Here is a 20,271-nt window from a genome sequence, read left to right as displayed (position 1 = left end):
TTGTTGTTGTGCTGGCGTAGCCGGTCATTGAGACAACAGCCCGTTTGCCCAACATACTTTTTGCCACAAGATAGAGGGATGCAGTACACAACGCAGTCTACACAGTCCACGTACGCTGTTTGGTGTTTGATACCACATAATTGTTTTACAGAAGAGTAGGGTTTCGTCAGCTTGCAAAGCTTTTTTAGCTTGTGAATACAACTCTCGCATCTGCTTTCTGCGCTACCTTTTTCAAGCTGTGGGAAACAGTGTGCACGTAAGCGAGCACAGCAACCTTTTTTCTTTCACTAGACTTATTTGCGATTTCGTAACGACCGTTCAGGTCCCTAATTACGCGTTCTGCTACCGAGACCTCAAGTGGAACCGGTTAGCCAGCGGCGGAGAACCGGTTTACTTGTTTGTGGAAACTACGGGGCATGCAGTGGCGGAAATATTTCGTCAATGCGTTTCTGAAACAAAGTGCAATCACTCCTCGCTTTACCAGCTTAGAGCGGAAAGCTAAGAGGGGTTTATTGCCGCGAGGTTCGTTGCTATAGCAAACGTGGTTGTCGGTGAGTGAAAAGTTAATATCGAGGAAGCGGATTTCCTCGTCAGATGGTAGTTCATGGGTTAGTTTTAGTGGGCTGTGATTATTCTGGAAGGCTACTAAAATCTGGCTAGGTTCGTGTTGAAGGGAGTTCTGGTCACATTCAATAAAAACTAAAAAGTCGTCCACAAATCTAGACACCTTAAAAACCTTTGAACCCTCCAAGTACCGCTCGAGGGCTCGTTTATGGTAGCTTCAAAACAGATCGCTGAGCACCGGTGCTATACAGTAGCCAATACATACACCTTCCTTTTGTAAGAAGGGTTCGTTGTTCCAGGAAATAAAGGTATTTTTCAGATAAAACTGCAAAACTTCAAGAGCCGCTACACGAAACCCCGGCATCATTTTGGAAGGGGTCAACATCGAAGTGGCCGATGCTGTCTCAAACATATTCTAGTAAAGAAGCATGCGGCAGTGAGTAGTACAAGTCTTTAACATCGATTGAAAAGGCCTGAAGGCTCTTGTCGGGATGGGATGAAACAAAGTCTAATACTTCTTGTGACTTCTTAACCACAAAGGGTCGTCAGTGCTTAGCAGTAACACTTCTTCTTGGGCGAGTTGGTGCATACTTGAATTAAAGAAAATAGCGCCAGAGCATGCAGACCACGAAAAGACGAGACACAAAGGACGAGAAAATAGCGCTTTGTGCCTCGTCCTTTGTGTCTCGTCTTTTCGTGGTCTGCATGCTCTGGCGCTATTTTCTTTAATTCAAGTGCTTAGCAGATTTAGCTTTTCTTGAAGAAACAAGGCCCCGCACTTCTGCCAGGCCCCATTCTCTGAAGTAATCGCCCGTAAGGGCACCTCAATCTTGTGCGTTTTCGCACTGAAAAAACATCCAGGTGGTTTCGCGGACAATCCTGAATGCCCCTGTTTAGTTTGTCTAGGCTGAGCCTGGTGCACACTTTTTTCGCTCCGGTTTTCCGCCTAGAGAGCGAGATCTCACCGTGCACCATGGGAATTGAAGGTGGCGGAGTTAGCCTCCAGCGCTTTCGCGTTGAAACTGTCGTGGGAGAAGACAGCTAAGCCGCCTTCCTTATCTGCCGGTATAACACACACGGACTGTTCCAACAAAAAATCTGCAACGCGTTTCAGGGGAAGTTTGGGTGGATTCGGTCTGCTGCGGTTGAGGACGTCAATGCCGTCCAAGGTGCAATGGCTGGTCTCGTCGGAGTCTGGAGCTAACTTGGATACACGACGTACCATGGACAGAAGCTGATGACCTGACTTTTTCGTTTCGTAGGCGAACTTGGGGCCAAAGGCCAGGACGTTCTTGATGTATTCTGGCAAAGGCAATCCCTCGGGGCTATGCAGGGTGCCCTTCGCTTGTGCTCGGGCGGCGACCTGCGACCGTAGAATCTTCAGTTGCTTCTGCCAGATGGCCTTGGTAGCTCGAGAAGCCAGGCGCTGGAATTCCCGTAGAAGGCATGCAGATTTTGACGAATCCGCTGGTTCATGCAGCTGCATGGCCAGGTGGCTTCTTTAAAGCCGAGCTTGTGGATGACATTCTGCCCGAAGGATCTTGCATATCCTTCCGGAGTGCCCAACAGAAGGAAGAAAGCCTCCGAACGCGGTGATGACGTCTTGGGGAAGGATTTTTTCTCGGATGCAGAAGGCAAGCGAGCGTGCTCTGCATGTCACTGCAGCGATGAGGGACACTGTCGCACTTGGGGTACACAAAACATTGAAGAAAGGGCCCGTTGAACTAGAAATGAAGTTTTAGGAGGGTAGCGGATCGGGTTAGTTGGTGCACTTTTGACATTTTTCGAAGCGCTAAAACAAGAAGGACGCAGAGGGAACAGGTAGGGACGAGCGCAACTTCCAAATGTTTATTTCGTAAACCCGCAGGTGCTTTAAACAGTTCTCGAACGCTTTTATGACACGGCAGTAAATTGCACGTTCCAAATTACACAGTATAGCAGCCGAGACTAACAGAACCAAAAAGATAAGTGCACGATTACGTTAATACCCTGAGGAAGGCAAGTTCTTTTTTTTTGACAATGAAACAGACGGTGAGCTTACACAAGTACTAACCAGTGGTGCTATGTTCTGTGCTTCTGTGCTATGTTCTGTGCTTCTGTGCTATGTTCTGCGCTTCTGTGTCCCTGTCTGTTCCCTCTGCGTCCTTGTTGTTTTAGCACTTCGAAAAATGTCAAAACTGCACCAACTAGGCCGATCCGCTACCATTCTGAACTTCATTTCCAGTTCAACCGGCCCTTTCTTCAATGTTTTGTGTTCTCCAAGTGCGACAGTGTCCCTCATCGCTGCAGTGATATCCAGAGCACGCTCGCTTGCCTTCTGCATCCGAGAAAAAATCCTTCCCCACGACGTCATCACCGGGCTCGGAGGCTTTGTTCCTTCTGTTGGGCACTCCGGAAGGATATGCAAGATCCTGCGGGCAGAATGTCATCCACAAGCTCGGCTTTATAGAAGCCACCTGGCCATGCAGCTGCATGACCCAGCGGATTCGTCAAAATCTGCATGCCTTCTACGGGAATACCAGCGCCTGGCTTCTCGAGCTACCGAGGCCATCTGGCAGCAGCAACTGAAGATTCTACGGTCGCAGGTCGCCGCCCGAGCACAAGCGAAGGGCACCCTGCATAACCCCGAGGGATTGCCTTTGCCAGAAGACATCAAGAACGTCCCGGCCCTTGGCCCCAAGTTCGCCTACGAAACGAAGAAGTCAGATCATGAGCTTCTGTCCATGGCACGTCGTGTATCCAAGTTCGCTCCAGACTCCGACGAGGCCAGCCATTGCACCTTGGACGGCATTCACGTCCTCAACCGCAGCAGACCGAATCCATCCAAAATTCCCCTGAAACGCGTTGCAGATTTTTTGTTGGAACAGTCCGTGTGTGTTATACCGGCAGATAAGGAAGGCGGCTTAGCTGTCTTCTCCCACGACAGTTTCAACGCGAAAGCGCTGGAGGCTAACTCCGCCACCTTCAATTCCCATGGTGCACGGTGAGATCTCGCTCTCTAGGCGGAAAACCGAAGCGAAAAAATTGTGCACCAGGCTCAGCCTAGACAAACTAACCAGGGGCATTCAGAATTGTCCGCGGAACCACCTGGATGTTTTTTTCAGTGCAAAAACGCACAATATTGAGGTGCCCTTAAGGGTGATTATTTCAGAGAATGGGGCGTGGCAAAAGTGTGTGGCCTTGTTTCTTCAAGAAAAGCTAAATCTGCTAAGCATTGACGACCTCTTTGTGGTTAAGAACTCAGAAGAAGTATAAGACTTTGTTTCATCCCATCCCGACAAGAGCCTTCAGGCCTTTTCAATCGATGTTAAAGACTTGAACTACTCACTGCCGCATGCTTCTTTACTAGAATATGTTTGAGACAGCATCGACCACTTCGGTGTTGACCCCTTCCAAAATGATGCCGGGGTTTCGTGTAGCGGCTTTCTTGAACTTTTGCAGTTTTATCTGAAAAATACCTTTATTTCCTGGAACAACGAACCCTTCCTACAAAAGGAAGGTGTATGTATTGGCTACTGTATAGCACCGGTGCTCAGCGATCTATTTTTAAGCTACCATGACAGAGCCCTCCAGCGGTACTTGGAGGGTTCAAAGGTTTTTAAGGTTTTTACATTTGTGGATGACTTTTTAGTTTTTATTTACTCTGACCAGAACTCCCTTCAACACGAAGCTAGCCAGATTTAAGTGGCCTTCCAGAATAATCTCAGCCTACTAAAACTGACCCATGAACTGCCATCTGACGGGGAAATCCGCTTCCTCGATATTAAAGGGACACTGAGGAGAAATTGATGTTGGCTTGTATCGACGGAATACCAGCTCCTGATAACAAAAACGCCACTCATACTGACAACAGGGCTCTTGTAACGTAGAAAAGAGCGATAACCAAAATACAGGTATCGCCGCCACAGGCCAAACTCGCAAGTACAAGCTTGACGACGTCATAGGACAAAACAGTGTTGCTAGAACCAACGGTTGTAACAACACTAAGACACGAGACGGCACAAATCAGTGAGGCGCAGCCAATGCATGCGCAAATCTCCTTGACGTCGCCAGATGGCGCCACGTACCCGACAGCTACGCGCGGCTGCAGCACCGGGACCAATCAGCGCCTGCTGGCCGGCGGTAGGCGGGCTCCCTGTATTAAGCTAACGGTAACAAGATACACGGTATGCTAAAGGTGTCTATTTGCGAGAACTTCGTTGACGACTTCGAGAACGGGGTCCATCGTAACGCTGGCAAAACGCCGGTGCAAACGTAAGCGAAGCGACGGTAGCGACGGCCGCAATAGCCGATAGGTGCCTTCAACGTGCGGCCGGCGGTAGCTTTCATTTCGGCTGCTGCTCGGCCGCTCTGCTGGCCGTCAGAAATCACGGAGTCTGCGTAACGTCATGTGCACGTCATGTTTTGCGTCACTTAGTCCTGTGTCGTCATAAGAGAATTCCAAGTTTGAATCTGAGCGGCGGGAAAAACTTTTTCAGCATCGAATCCAAATTTCTTAGAAATAAATGCATCTTTCGCTGCCGGCCAAGTGGCAACAAAGCAATGAAATGCCGAACTATCGGATTTAGCTATAAAAAAAATATTAATAGACCTCTCCTCACTGTCCCTTTAACTTTTCACTCACCGACAACCACGTTCGCTGGAGCTACGAACCTCACGGCAATAAATGCTCTTAGCTTTCCGCTCCGCCCACTCTAAGCTAGTAAAGCGAGGAGTGATTGCAGTTTGTTTCAGAAACGCATTGACGAAATCTTGCCCCCACGGCATGCCCCGTAGTTTCCACAAACAAGTGAACCGGTTATCCGCCGCTGGCTACCCGGTTCCACTTCAGGTCTCGGCAGCAGAACGCGCCCTTAGGAACCAGAACGGTCATGACGAAATCGCAAATAAGTCTAGTGAAAGAAAAAAAGTTGCTGTGCTCCCTTACGTGCACACTGTTTCCCACAACTTGAAAAAGGTAGCGCAGAAAGCAGATGTGAGAGTTGTATTCACGGCCCCTAACAAGCTAAACAAGCTTTGCAAGCTGACGAAACCCTACTCTTCTGTCCGACAATTACGTGGTATCAAACACCAAACAGCGTACGTGGACTGTGTAGACTGTGTTGTGTACTGCACCCCTCTATCCTGTGGCAAAAAGTATGTTGGGCAAACTGGCTGTTGTCTCAATGACCGGCTACGCCAACACAACAATAATGTTAAAAATTCCTGCTGAAGCAACCTAGCCATTCACTGCAGTAAGTGCCGTAATTGTGCTCCATTGTTAAACCAGTGCCACATCATCGACGTAGTCGTGGTCAACTAACCCGAGAGATTATAGAAGCACAGAACATAGCATCACTGGGTAGCACTTGTGTAAGCTCACCGTCTATTTCATTGTCAAAAAAAGAACTTTCCTTCCTCAGGGTATCAACGCAATCGTGCACTTATCTTCTTGTTTCTGTTAGTCTCGGCAGCTATACTGTGTAATCTCGCACGTGCAGTTTACTGCCTTGTCATAAAAGCGTTCGAGAACTGTTTAAAGCACTTTCGGTTTTACGAAATAAACAGTTGGAAGTAGCGCTCGCCCGTGTCCCCTCTACGTGCTTGTTTTTTTTTTCGAAAAATGTCAAAGCATGTGCTCTGTATCGTCCAGTTGATTGAAGGACCCTTCTGGGCACGTAATTGTACTGAAGGGGGCACTGTGAGGCGGGGGTAGTGAAGAAATTGAATTGACTGTTTGGGAGGGGACTTCATTCGCTGTCGTTGCTACCCGTACTCTCTCGAGGACTCTCTCCTGGATCGCGAGGGTTGAGCTGGAGAGGTCCTCCTCCCGCACTTTTATCGTTGATTGAGCTTTCAGTTCGATATCGGGATTTTTTTGGCTGGGCCGTAGCATATTGCCACATTCCTGGGCGCTCTCGTGGCGCCGTCTCCCGGCCGAACTAACTTAACCGCTACTCTGGCTAGCCTTAGCCATGGTGTCGGGTAGTGTTTCTTCTTCGTCGTCTCTTCTGGGTGTTCCCCTGAGGAGTTCGCTGCTGCCTGGCGCTTCATAGCAAAACGTGTCCTGACTGTCCCGACTGTCTAGCCGTGACAATATGATATATGCTCGCCTTCTCCGCGCAGAACTGGCATTCTTTACCGAAAGATGCTTCCTCCGTGGCGTGTGATCTAGATGCGTGATTAAAGGTCTGTGCTTTCAATTGCCTCTATTGGCGCCTGTCTTTTACAGAATCCCTTAGCTAGAGGAGGACATCTACGTTCGAGCTTGTAATATTGCAGTACGTTTGCATATGCTGTGAGCATGTTTGAGTATATATACTGGTTCATTGGAAGCAAAATAAGGAAACCGGGGAGGAGGAATGCTCGGGTGATAGTGTGCACACTCTTTCCTCCTCTTTCTTTCTTACTTTGTTCCTTTCTTTCCTTCTTTCTTTCGTTCTTACTTTCTGCCTTTCTTTCTTTCCTTCCGTTCTTTATTTCTTCCCTCTTTTCTTTCTCCCTTTCCTTCCTTCTTTCTTTCTTTTTTCCTTCCTTCCTTCCTTCCTTCCTTCCTTCCTTCCTTTCTTTCTTTCTTTATCTCTTTCGTTCCTTCTTTCTTCCTTCGTTTCTTCCTCTCTTTCTTTCTTTCTTTCTTTCTTCGTCTCTCTCATTATTTCTTTTATCTCTCGACAGAGAAATGGAGCAGAAGCTGAAGACACACGGCCTGACAAAGGCTCCCGCTCCAGGTGAGAATGTTCAGTACACAACACAGTTACAATACTCAAATTTAAAGGGAGTTTCACCTAAGACTTTACACAATTTTTGAAAATAGGCTTTCTGAACGAGAAGAGCGCTTTTTCCGGCAAAGCATTGCCAGCGGTGTAGCTGAGATGTGTCAACTAGCAGACTGGTTAACTAATACTGAATAGCTAACTGTAACTATTAGTGTTAGTCTCCCTAATTATTCAAAGGTGTGTAGCCATCCACAAGTAGTAGTAGTAGTAGTATGTAGTAGTATGTTTATTTGGTCATATTACATACAATATGCCCTCGAGGTGTAATAAGGTGTAATAAAGTAATATCCATATTAGTTTTTGGAATTTTGGAAAAGCGGTCACCCTCGGTGCTGTGCCTCAACAAATTTCGGCTATTTTGACGAGTTACATCCACTCGAGAGGCTGCTTTTCCTGCAAAATTCTTAAACGCACATATATTTTTGCGCGATGTAGCCATAATTTGTTGGGCCACAGAGCCGAGGGTAATCGTGTTTTCGAAGTTCTAAAAACTGATATGGCTATTACTAACGACCGGCTGCTAATCTGTAATTGCAGTTGGACGCATAACTCTATTAGTTCAAAAGTTATTTATTAAAAATTAGGGAACCAGTTTAATTATTAAGACTACTCCCCGGTTTTCTGGTGTCTGCCAACAGTGATAATACTATGCCGTAAAAGCCATATTTTTGCCCCAAAAAGCCTATTTTAACGCGAGAGCGTTATGGGCCCCGTGTCACAGAAAAGCCGCTGCCGTCGTCGCCGTCGGCGGCGTTGGCCGTGAGCGAAAAATCCCAGCAGCATTAATAAATAAAACCGAGCACGAAATTGGTCGTCTTCGGGAATCAAACCACGGCCTCCAGAGTGCGAGACGAGCACGCTAACCACTCCGCCACGCCAGCTCGATGGTTTGGAATGAACAAGGCGCGTCTAGTGAATGTGGTGTTGTCTTAGAAGCATGCTTTAGTGATATGTACTGGGGTATATATTAGTAATTATGTGCATAGAAATTATATAATTCGCTGTGAAGCGAGTAGCACAGCACGTTTCCGCTACTTTTCCTCACAAAAAAAGAACGCTTTGTGGCAAATGTTCAGCAGTCGGCATTCTCCAAGGTGCGTCCAACTAAAACAAACTTTGATATGTTTCTACAGTTAGGGTGACGGAGTAACGGGATAATGCTGCTATTCTCAGTCCAAGCCGCATTTTCGCACCTACCTAATATACAAAGACTGCTGACTCAGGCCAAGCGGGACTACCATCCCGAAGATCTTCGGGTGGTCGTGATAATAACGAGACAACTTGAAAGGAGGCGGAAAATGCCCCGCTTTAAAACAACACTTCCTCAAGTAAACACAGATGCCGGCTTGATGCGCCGAAGATAGGTGGAGTTCTTCTGTCAACGTACTTTCGGCATTTTTTAATGCTGGTGCAGTCTCAGGAGCAAGAGCTTCATTATTGTCCAAATTGTCAAATATTGAGCGCAGATGTGGCGCTGAATGGGAGAGTTAGTTTCTTAGTGAAAGGTTTCCTACTTCTACACTCGGCACATGTCCTCGGTAGTATAAGCGAATGATGCAGCGCTAATCGCGCCTGTCTCCAGCTGCGGAGGCTGAAGGAGCTGCTCCGCGTGTCCTCTGGTGGTCGGTGCGGACTTTGGCCCGCCGTCTGCGCAGCTCCGACACCGCGATGATGGCGAGCAAGACCACGATCTCGACGGTGATTCCGGACAGCGGAATCAGGAACGAATACCTGCGGGAACAGAACAGGAGGAAGCTACCACGACAGACATTCGTCGTGGCCCCCGTATTAGGTACCCATTCTTACAGAGTACGTCCTTCAGGTTCCGATTTTAGGCGGAAAATCGGAATGTGAACGATAAATTGCCTAGCCTGTGCAGACCGACCATCTACAGTGTGTGCTTCAGGCGAGTATTATGCTTCATAATTTACTCAGTTATATTACTCTCAGTCATGATTTCAGAAAAAAATCTCGTGATGTGATTCAACTCATGAATAGCAGTTTCCCAATATCCCTCAAGAGAAATGTATACAACAGCTCTATCTTACCGATACTCAGGGGCAGAAACGTGGAGGCTAACGAAGAGGGTTCAGCTTAAGTTCAGGACAACGCAGCGAGCTATGGGAAGAAAAATGATAGGTGTAACGTAAAGAGATCGGAAGCGGGCGGAGTGGGTGAGGGAACAAACGCGAGTTAATGACATCCTAGTCGAAATCAAGAGAAAAAAAGGGGATTGGGCAGGGCATCTAATGCGAAGGCAAGATAACCGGTGGTCTTTAAGGGTAACGGAGTGGATACCAAGAGAAGGCAAACGTAGCAGGGGGCAGCAGAAACTTAGGTGGGTGGGTGAGATTAAGAAGGTTGCGGGAATACGGTGACCGCAACTGGCGATGGACAGGGTTAATTGGAGAGACATGGGAGAGGCCTTTGCCGTGCAGTGATAATCAGGCTGATGATGATGATAATTACCCTCAGTCACGTCGGCATTGCAGAGGGACCAGCAGTTAGAGAAACGTAACTACAAGCAGAACACGAAAAGAATACGCGACTAGGAATGTAGATTCTAAATATATCGCCAATTAATAATTTGTGTGTTTGTTCTTAATAGGGCAGGCACGACAATTAAAAGCACAATACAAATTCTGAAATCAAGGAACTAAATACTGAGGTGATTGGGAAGGAGCGCAGCGACGAGAGAAAAAAAAAGAAACTAAGCGCTTAGTGTGGGTCTTCTTTCCTCGTCTTGTTCCTGAGCTAGTGTTTACCACTCACCTGGGTCCCATCGCCAACGGACGTAATTTTTCACATTACCGAAAATTCAGATGGGGTAATAAAGCAGATCACAGACAGAGAGAAATACAAATACAACGGTGCTAGAAAAAGGCGCCTCAATTCAGTTACATAACACACACGCGGCACAGCATATCGCGTGGTCAGTAAACTGTGAAACGTATGCTGGGAATAGTTGCATCCAAAAGAGAGAGAGAGAAATAAAGGGAAAGAAATATACGAGGTTAAACTTGACGCGAGCGTCAGGTGAAATGTATTCCGGCGAAGATTAAACGGTTGGTGCCTTCACAGCAAGGCTTACGCATGAGCGCTGTATGCGCACGATCAGCACTGCCAGCGAGACGAAATGGGGACTGCTGGTGCTTTGCGCCCTTCCATGAAAATCGCGGTATACTGCGTCAGATGGTGAACGGCTACAAAGACCGAGCAGTGAACAGAAATTTCAGATAACATTCGGTCGTTCAGGTTGATACTCGAGTAATAAAAAAGACGAGCGGAGGAAAGGTGTTCTCCGCGCCTCAAAGGCGCTAGGGCGGTGTCCTCCGACATAGGCATGCAACGCGCAAGCTAATTTGTTTGCGCCAGTTTGCTGCCGTTACCAATCATGTGGTCACAGCGAAAAAAATGCAAAGGTTTCAGGGCGTATAGGGGTAGGCACTGCCATCAGGCACGTAATGAAGTTCCAGTAGCTCTAAAATTTTTACATCTTTGCTTTAGAATGTCGGTTAAATAGCCAGCAAAAAACGGATGTTATAAATGTTTTAGTCGATTTCCGCTTTAGCTTAATGGCTTCAGCAGTCATTAGCATTTCCCGCATTTCCGGTACGTTCGAGGTCCAGCGGCAACCGTATCAATGGTGGTAAGTTTTTGAATACAGTGCGTTGTTCCAAAGGTGTAGAAAACCTGTTTTCCCCTCCGTCTCTACGCGGCCAACCATCACCAAGTGAGCCATCGCCTATGGGTAGGAAGTGAGCTCCTTCGTGGTGGGGGAAGCGGAAGGAGGGACGGGAGTGCCACCTAGACGGCTACTTGGATCTGCACAGAGCCCGTGAGAGCCTCTTCTAACCGTGCCGAGTAGCGAGCAATACGGACTTCCCGCTTTCGCCGCCACCCCTGGTAGGTATCCGGGGAAGCTCTTCGCTCGTTGTCACCGGCCACCTAGCTTTGGCTAGCGAAGCAAGCGGACCTAACGCACGCTCTCGCCGCCTCCCCCTGCAAATAGCCCGGGATGGCTTTGCGCCAAGAATGCGGCACAAGACTAGTCGCGTTACGCAGCAATTCTCGGCAGTTGCAAGCGCTCCCCGCCGACACCGCCAAAGTCGCGTCCCTGCCCCAGCCGTTAAAGGTGCACTGAAGAGGATTCTGAACTTGTCTTTTTGCCGCGGGAACTCGATCTACACGTTCCTAGCATTCTTAGAAACTGCGACTTATTGCCCTGTGTGGCCGATTTCCCTAATTAAATCGAATTAACGTTCGGCTCCCGCCTTTATTTTTTTAATTCTGCCTCGTACGGTGGGTGGAGTCGACCAACGCGTGAAGTGCCTTTCAGCCAGCTCGTGGAGGCTTTGCTTGCGCTTTATTTTGTTTTTTAGGTTTCCATGAACAAATAGCTTCATTCGTAGATAATACCGCCGCAAAATAAACCCGCAGAAATAAAAATCGGCGCGGACTATTTCCTACTACGGACTACTACGTATTACTCCTCCGATGGCAGAGCGGCAAGCCGCCACGGGACTGGGTGAAAGGCACTCCACGCGTTGGTCGACTCCGCCCATCGTACGAGGCAGAATTTAAAAAAAAAGGCGGGAGCCGGACGTCAATTCGATTTAATTAGGAAAATCGGCCACACAGGGCAATAAATCGCGGTTTTTAAGAAAGCTCGGAACGTGTAGATCGAGTTCCCGCGGCAAAAAGACAAGTTCAGATTCCTCTTCAGTGCACCTTTAAGCCGGAAGTCAGACTCTCCCTAGCTGCTTAGCGCAACCAATCATTAATTTAACTGCCACTTGTCAGGATGCATGAGAACGCCATCTTTTATGGATACCATCTAGTATCATCCAACGCACACACACACGCACAGATCGATTTTCGCTGAATGGGGCAAGCAAGGCTTACGTCTTCATAAATAACATCTGAGGGCACACGTCTTGTCCCTCACTTTGATCCCTCGAACCCTTCAGCAAATTAGCAAGCGAAAAAGCTGCATCAGCGGAGGGGGAGCTGAGTGAAATATCACCCCAATATTCTCACGCTGGCAGCCTGACGGGCAGCAATCCCTTAAAACAAGGGACGACAGTCCGTGCAGTGAGTGGAATGCCCGCCCGGACTTGAAGAGCGTTAGGCCTGACAAAAGTTCTAAGTAGCTAGCAAGGCGCTGATATGCTTTACTTAGATCGAGGTGAGCGGAACAGCAGCATCAACGAATGTTAGTGCATGCTAAGGTTTTATTGAGCATTTATTTCTAGGAGAAACACTCTAAAGGCTCAGCCACGAAGTCCGCATATGCAACGTGAGACCCAGTCGTCCACGGAGAACTGCAAGCCGGAAGCGAGTGGGTGCCGAAGCTGGAAGGGTAGCCGGATTTTTCGTGTATACAGCTGCAAATGTTGTTCGTTCTGTCTGTATGGCTCTTGACAATGTTGGTTCTTCTTAACTTACCCGCACGCTGTACAATATAGACCACTGTCTCATTTGAGGCTTATCACTCATCGGCAATGACCCTGTCGGTTTCTTTCTGGGGAGCCTGAGGAAATGGTAAGGGCTGTGTGGTCAGACTCCTGACGTTACTACCTTCTCGTGCTGTCGACCTATGTTGCTCCATTCGTGGCCCTCGCGTGAGGACATGCGACAGGCACGAGTGGGCTCCAACCTGTAGCGTACGCGGACCATGACGTCGAGGCGGTCGGCGTCGAAGCCGTTGCTGGCCAGGCAGCTGTAGTTGCCCCTGTCGGCGTCCGCCGCGGCGCTCACCACCAGCGCCGCCTTGGACACGTTGCGGTGCGCCTCGAGCCGCACGCGCTCCGAAGGGGAGAGCACGAGTCCCTCCCGCAGCCACACGATGCGCGCCGGGGGCCACCCGCTGAGCCGCACGGCGAGCCGCGCACGCTGGCCGCGGATCCAGTACGACGGCTCCGGGTCGCTGCCTTCCCAGTCCATGTAGCAGTGCACCTTGTAGCGAACCTGCGGGCAACGGCGGTTCACACGAGGCTCTGACGGAGCCAGTCCACAACTGCATCTGTCTACCTTTGTGGCTTCGAGCACTTTGGTTGCTCATTAGCTGCTCAGTGAAGACTAGTGCAAAGTTTGTTGTCGTCCGCTAATCATGGTGCTACCGAGACTCCATTTTTATTGGGACGCTCAGCGAACGCGCACCGGTGACGGTTCCGCGGATGTACCACCAGTACCTACTTGTCTCTATTCAACTAGCAGCGGCAGTGCCCATGTTGAAAGTGCAGCTTTACAAGCACCACTTTTAGCTAACCGAAAAACTAATCTTCAACAGTACTCCAACTCAGGACAAGGTGCTACCTACTACCCATGGTGTGCACTGTGGAGCCATAATGCCCCTCAAAAGCCCACCCGCCAGCTTCTGCCATCGTGTGCAAGGACGCGCATCGGCCAAACTGGCAGGTGCTTAAATCGATGCGAGGACATAAACGTTTTGTCCAAAAATTCTATCTGCAGGCCACTTTACAGCACATTGCAAGTGCAATTAAACATGGGTGTTACTGCGATGTCGATAACGCCAAATTCTTCCCAACGGATATAAACAAAACCGAAGGAGAGATAACTCAGCCTTTCAATCAAGTCTTCCAACCATCCATCCTTATCGTCAAGAATGCGGACAAATGTGTGAGTGCGCCGTCCACCGTGCTTGAGATAAACAAATCGCGTGTTTGGAAGACATGTCTTGTGACTTAATTGTAGCTCAGCTCTTGGTTTGAAACTCCCGCCTTTGGATTGGCTGTTATTCGTTGTTTCCATTCCTCTAAAATATTGAACCCTCGCCTCACAATAATTACTTGTGCTCATCCCTCGTACCCTTAATTCTAGATTAGCTTCACCTTCCCCTTTGCACTGTGTTTTTATTTCTTTTGTGAGTTTTAATTCTTGCACTCCTATATTTCTTGCCCCCACAACGCTTTCGCTTTTTGTTCTATACTGACATCCTTTGTATTTTTTCATATTTTTGATAAGTTTGAAAATGCCTTTTCTCTCGCTCGCTGGCTTTCCTTGACAAAAGAGGGCACCCCAGATCATCCACGACGTGGATGTCGGCTCCTGCAGCCTTGTCGCGGTATGAGATACCTCCTTCCCCACGCCCACAATCGCGAACTCTTACCAGTTCGGTCCTCTCAAGGCCCGTTCTGGTTATCGAAGACGAACATGTCTGAAAAGATGCCGGTGCGTACATTCTGGTATAAGAGTGTTCTCTTGTCGGCTGTAAACTTGACTGACCAGCCATGGACATCTACTGTACGTAGCCATCCAACTGCCTCGGCTGTAAGATTAAGTGGCTCCAAGAAATGCATCGGCAGTGGTCACAATCTCGTAGACTGCATTTTGTCCTTTGTATACTCGGGCGTATTCTCCTGTTTTGCGACACTTTCTGCACGTAGCTGTCTCTGCCGGACACCATCCTTTTTGTCTGCTGTGCGGAGCCGCAGAAGCCACAGGCCTTGTCTTGCACAACAAATGCTTTTTTCTTCGCTGAAGGACCAGCTGGCTTACGAGTGTTTGCATCTCTGTCTACCATTTCTTCACCATAGCCCTGTAAAATGATAGTTTGGTCCTTCACAACTTGGGACTGCCGCGCCATGACTGTAGCCTTTTGCATCGTAAGCTCCACGTCCAGCTGCATTCTCTCTGACAGCGTCGCTCGTTCGGAAGCGAAACCAGAGGGCGCCGCTCTCTAACGGCACGTTGCTTTCGACGAGGGCTTGGCGTTGTCTAGGAAGGTCCAGAGGTACGCAGTGCTGGGGCGTAGTTCATCGCTTGGGCATCTTTCGCAACGGCCGTTGCTGTCGGGGTGTCCAATGCTTGATACAATCCCCTACGCACGGTATCGATAAAGTTCGCTGCACGAGGCAGGGATGAAGACGGTAGCAGTCTGAACAGCTATTCCCGCAAAGCCACGCCTGTTATCTCGTAAAGTAAATGTTGCTCTCTGCGGTGGCGTCTGATTGGATCGGGGAAGCCCGTGGCTTTCGGCCGTATTGGTAAGACAGGGCAGCTACAAATTTTCTCGACCGTGGGCACCTCGACGGGGAACGCAGTAACAGTCTTGGACAAGTATGCAATAAGACAGGCAAAATGTTCTGGCTTTATACTTAGCACTAACAACTTGTTGTCCCCCCAAGCCATGTCCAGTGAGCTCGCCGGGAAAGGTCAGTTCAACTTACAACGTGAACGTCTCTTTAAGACAAAATCGAAATGCGGAATACACTGCGCGCTATATTCCCAAGAATCTTTCACATGAACTTCCACAGTCAGCTGGCTATCGAAAAGGAGCAACAAACAAGAGAGAAAATAAGAGAGAACGCAAGATGAGTGGAGACGGTATAGCGCTGGAATAATTAGCGCCACGGGAAGTTTTGAGCTGCTGTTCGGCTATGTCAGACGCGCCTGCTGACTGGGAGGCTCCATCTCTTCGCCAAAAGTCGTCTGCCAGCGCGCTACTGTTTACTGCCATTACCTGCTTAGCCTAGCGACTTAGTTTAGCTGATTCTTACACTGCATGTAAGGACACTCGAAACAATACATCAGTGTCATGAAAAAGTATTACGTTCCGGCTACCTCAACATGATCAGGTTAAACATCAGGTCTAGCGATTTCCTCAGCACGTGGACTGTGTTAGTCCCGCCTTCCTGCTCAACCTAGTGAAACAATGTACCCGCAACATGGCGATCCACCATTTACAAAACTTCCACTTCACTTTTTGCTTAACGGTTCCAATATTTAACTTCAGTTAGTTTCATTTTGGTGATAACAATTCTTTACGAAAGGATAGTTTTAAGGGTTTTACCTGTAATTAACGACAGTCTCTGGGCTCATTAGTCGCAAATCGAATGTGCAGGCAGGCTGACGAAAAAACCAAGATAAACTCTGACTTTTGAAGGGACAGCGTTAAAGGCCCCATTCACCAGATGGTCCAGTGTCGGCGCTGTCGACGTTGGCGTTGTAAGCGAAAAATCATGGGCATGGCTCTGACAGGTGGTCGCCAGAGAGCAATCTAGGAGGCAGGTGGGCCGTCTAGGTCACGTGACCATGCGGCGTCATCACAGCCTGCCCACCGTGGCAGGTGGCAGTGAAATTAATGATTGGTCGCCCGGGAAGAGCAACCTAGGCTATACAAGGCCATCACAGGGGCAGTGGCACATCACTTATCGCTGCACCACTGCGCCAGGAGTATGAAGACACGCAGGGATTTATGAATGTAGAGTAGAGAATGACCTCCTGCATATCTGGGAATTAAGCCCTTACGCTATCGCGTCGTACGCTTGAGGCGGAGCTCAAGTGTTCCCTCCAATGTTTACCTGCACAGTAATGCCATATTATCATCATACCAGCCAATACTGGTAATTCAACCTTAGGAAATATATTGAGTGAAAGAAAAACTTTGTACGGAAATGGATATCAAAAAGACAGCCGAATTTTAAAAAAAAGTAAAAACCCATAACTCTAACCCCTAGCCATAGTCTATACAACACGCCAATCGCATTCGAGTGTGGTCTAGTATGCACCAGTGCTGAGGAGGCAGCCCGTAGAAGCACCGGCTGTTTCAACGTTCCTCTTTGGTCCGGGCGACTGCCATGGATTTTCCTGGAGTGGTCTTTGGCATAGCCAGCACCTCTGCAGTATGTCATGCAGTAGTTAAGGCACTGAGACAGGGATTAGTGCATGCGCACTGAAAAGTACAGTAAGTTTCAAAGCAAAAGTATGCTCGTCGAAGGCGGCAGCAAAAAACACAGTCTGCGGTCGTCGCGATCACAATATCCATCGCGCTCTACCACAGTCAATTGAAGGTTACAACGAACTTTCGAGATAAATAGCCTAAAGCACCGACAAGCGTCTCAAATATAGCACTAACACTGCAGAGCGCTATAACCACATCCCGCGCATTAAACGGATGGTTGGCCTACTACGCCCTCCGGTAGTGGTAAACATGGAGCTGAACAAAAAATGAAAATGCTTAGCTCGAGAAAACCTCCATAATATACAATTGTATATCTGTAGTTCCGTGGTATTCAATATCTACAAAATGTGTAGGAATCTCAAGGGATAAATTCGTACTCGAAAGCCTCGAAATGTATCGAACTTCGAAAAGTAAGTCTCTCTTGGCTGCGTACAGTCTATAGTTGTTCAAGAGTTTACAGTATCGAAAGCACGCAGCAAGGCTTCATTAATGGTTTCCGAGGATATGAGTAGTCGCGATGCGATTACCACTTACTTTTGACACACCTTCTACGTCGAAAAACACGTATGTGGTGCGTCATTTTGTACCGTGAGTTACACTGGCCGTGGATGAGCAGTTTCGCGTGAGCGTGTTTGAGCCAAGCTGCGTATGCGTGAGGAGCGAGTGACGTCAAAGTTGCGCAGCTGGTGCGCCGGCAACGATTTGTCGTGCGCCGAGCCACGATGACAGCAGTCAAGTGCGGCATACTGGACCAAGGATCGACCACGGCGCCCAGTGACCCGTAAGGGTCAAGAACACTTGAAATTTATGAGCAATAAAGTTTTTTCCATCCATCCATCCATCCTGGTGCGTCGGCGCCGACAAGAAGAAAGATAGCATGATGAGGAACCACAGCCAGGTTACAGCCATGGAGAAGGAAAGCAAGCCGCTGTTGAGCGGCGCAGAAGAGAGGAAAAGTTGAATTCGCCGGATCCCGAAGTGGTTTTGTGGCAGTTAGAGGTTAACCACAGGTAGAACGAAAAGGCTAAGGCCTAGCGCGCAGCGGAGACGCCAGAGCAACGAGAGGAACGCCTAGCAAAGCGGCGTCGCTAGGAGGCTAAGAGGCGTGCCGAGGCCTCTCAGAAGTAGCCTCAAGACGAGGTTAAGACAGGCCGATCGACGGACTATACGGTAGAACTCAGTGAAAGTGCCAGTGCGACTCGGGCCTTTTAGGCCGACTTTTTGAACAATCCGTTTGGGTATTTGTGCGACGTGTGTGAAAGACAATGGCACTTAAAAGACTTGACGCGGCTAAGTAGCGACATGCCTGAAACGTTGAGTTTGGCGGCGTCTGAGTGGGGCGAAGACGGTGGAGCCGTGACGAGGGTGTGTACGGCGTGCAAGAACTGTCTCTTTATGCAACGAACCTGTCTCTACCGCCACTTAGCTTAAAGCGCGGTTGAGGTATCCACTGTTCCAAGAAGGCAGTTATGAGCCTTCCCTCTGGTTCAGGTGTCCACCGAGATGTGGACACCTCGCCCTCACCTCACGCTACGTATATCCTGGCACAGCAGAGCTAACCCACTGCCAATTTTTTTTATTTGCGCCTACGCTGCACTTTATCACCCATTAGACAGGTGTTACCCTGCTGGCTATGTGGGGATTTTCAGGACTGAAGTCAGCCGTCCTTCGATCGTACCCCTTCCTCTCAAGAGTTCGTCTTCACTCCTCTTCGCTCCGCAGAGTTCGGTTTTAAGCCGTGGCGCGTGGGCGCTCACTACACAACGGCAATTCCGCACCCCTGAAAGCACTCGCATCCTTTGCGCGCTTCCTGCATACGCAGCACTTCTGCCTTGGTGCACTGTGTGCCCTATCGCACTCTACAACAGTTTTATTTTTATTTTTAGGTACTTTTTTGAACCTGGAGGGTCTTCAGGCGGAACATTACATGAAGGGTGGATACATGAATGGCAGTAAACAATGAGTGCGGCGTGGAAATCTTGAAGATGGCATGGCTTCCTCGATGGCAGTCTTGAAACGAGTAGGACGCGGGATTAGCGCTACGCCACTGAGCCGTACTCTGAGTTAGCCCTAACAGTGATGAACACTGAGGCCCACCTGTATGGAAGCAGTGAGGTTGGAGCCGCGCAGCCTGCACTCGTAGTGGCCGGCGTCCTCCTCCTGCGGCCGCTGCACAGTCAGGGTGGCCCCGGTGACGGACACGCGGTCCCCCGCTGTCAGAGGGACGCCGTCCTTGCTCCAGTCGAAGGCGCTCTCAGAGTCGTCGGGCTGAGAGCACGACAGCGTCAGCTCCGGGTCGTACGGCCTGCGTGGTACCGACCCGCTGTGAGCGGTGTGCGCAGAGAGAAACAGGGGACGGCCCTGAAGATGGGAGCAAAAACAAGCCCCCAACCACGGGGACATTCACCCTCAGCCAAGCGGCGCGGTCGTATTAACTCAGCTAGCTGCCCCTGCCGAAAACTGCGGTCTGCACGACCTCGACCATCAGGCAAGCGGGAAAAGTACTCCCCAAAAGTAGGGGACGAAGGATTGGCCGGCCGCTCTAGAGGCCAGTCGCTGGCAAGACGCCCAAGCGAATAGGATGGATGGATGGAAACAACTTTATTACACACAAAAAAAAAATCTTCCAGGGTGGTCCCCTACTGGTCCAGGAGTCCACGGGCTAGTGCTTCACGTAAAGCCCGATCCACTAGCCATTTCTGGCCGGTGGGCTCAGCGGTCCGTAAAGCAGCCTCCCAGGAAGAATGAGTGGGATTGGGGATGGGGGATACTGCCTTTGGGGAAGGACATTCCCAAAGGTAATGGAAAAGTGTGGATTTGGGCACGCCACAGGTGTTACAATCAATGGGCTCAATATTTATGTGCACAGTTTTCTTGTTTCTGCAATAGACCTCTCCCTCGAGTAAACAACGTGACGTCACGGAACGCACGTGCAGCGACTGCAGCGCTCTCCTTCCTAGCGGCGATGGGCAAAACGCTCCCTCTTCGGCTGGCATCCAACGCTCTCGTACGTGCCTCGGAAGCGATGGAGCTGTCAGAGTACGCGAAATCACTGCCTAAAATCGCCCGGCAGCGATATGTTGAAAAGTTGAAAGTCGACGGGAAACAGTACCCGGACCCCTTCGTTTTGAAGGACTGGAGAAACGACCCGAAATTGTGGCCAAACGTGGGTCTTGGCGACATATACGTTTATCTCGTTCAGACGCCCGGCCCTTACACTACTGAGAGCATGAAGTGCTACCGTTC

General features: G+C 49.2%; 1 protein-coding gene across 1 annotated transcript in view; it reads right to left on the bottom strand.

Moving 5' to 3' along the window:
* Positions 1 to 8,617: 8,617 nt before the first annotated feature.
* The window catches only part of LOC149345138 (neural cell adhesion molecule 2-like), a 42,160-nt gene continuing 30,506 nt past the window's right edge, over positions 8,618 to 20,271 (bottom strand). The window contains exons 6-8 of the mRNA XM_089547375.1: positions 19,123 to 19,330; positions 12,979 to 13,289; positions 8,618 to 9,050 (exon numbers count right to left, since the gene is read on the bottom strand). Of these exons, the coding sequence (XP_089403501.1) occupies positions 8,882 to 9,050; positions 12,979 to 13,289; positions 19,123 to 19,330 (688 nt within the window). The 3' untranslated portion in view covers positions 8,618 to 8,881. The remainder of the gene's footprint in view (positions 9,051 to 12,978; positions 13,290 to 19,122; positions 19,331 to 20,271) is intronic.

This window comes from Amblyomma mixtum, chromosome 5, assembly GCF_055824585.1.
Source record: "Amblyomma mixtum isolate Tamu chromosome 5, ASM5582458v1, whole genome shotgun sequence".
In the NCBI taxonomy this organism is placed as follows: domain Eukaryota; kingdom Metazoa; phylum Arthropoda; class Arachnida; order Ixodida; family Ixodidae; genus Amblyomma; species Amblyomma mixtum.
The sequence above is the reverse complement of the archived record's forward strand: the minus strand, read 5'-3'. Positions and strand labels throughout refer to the sequence as shown.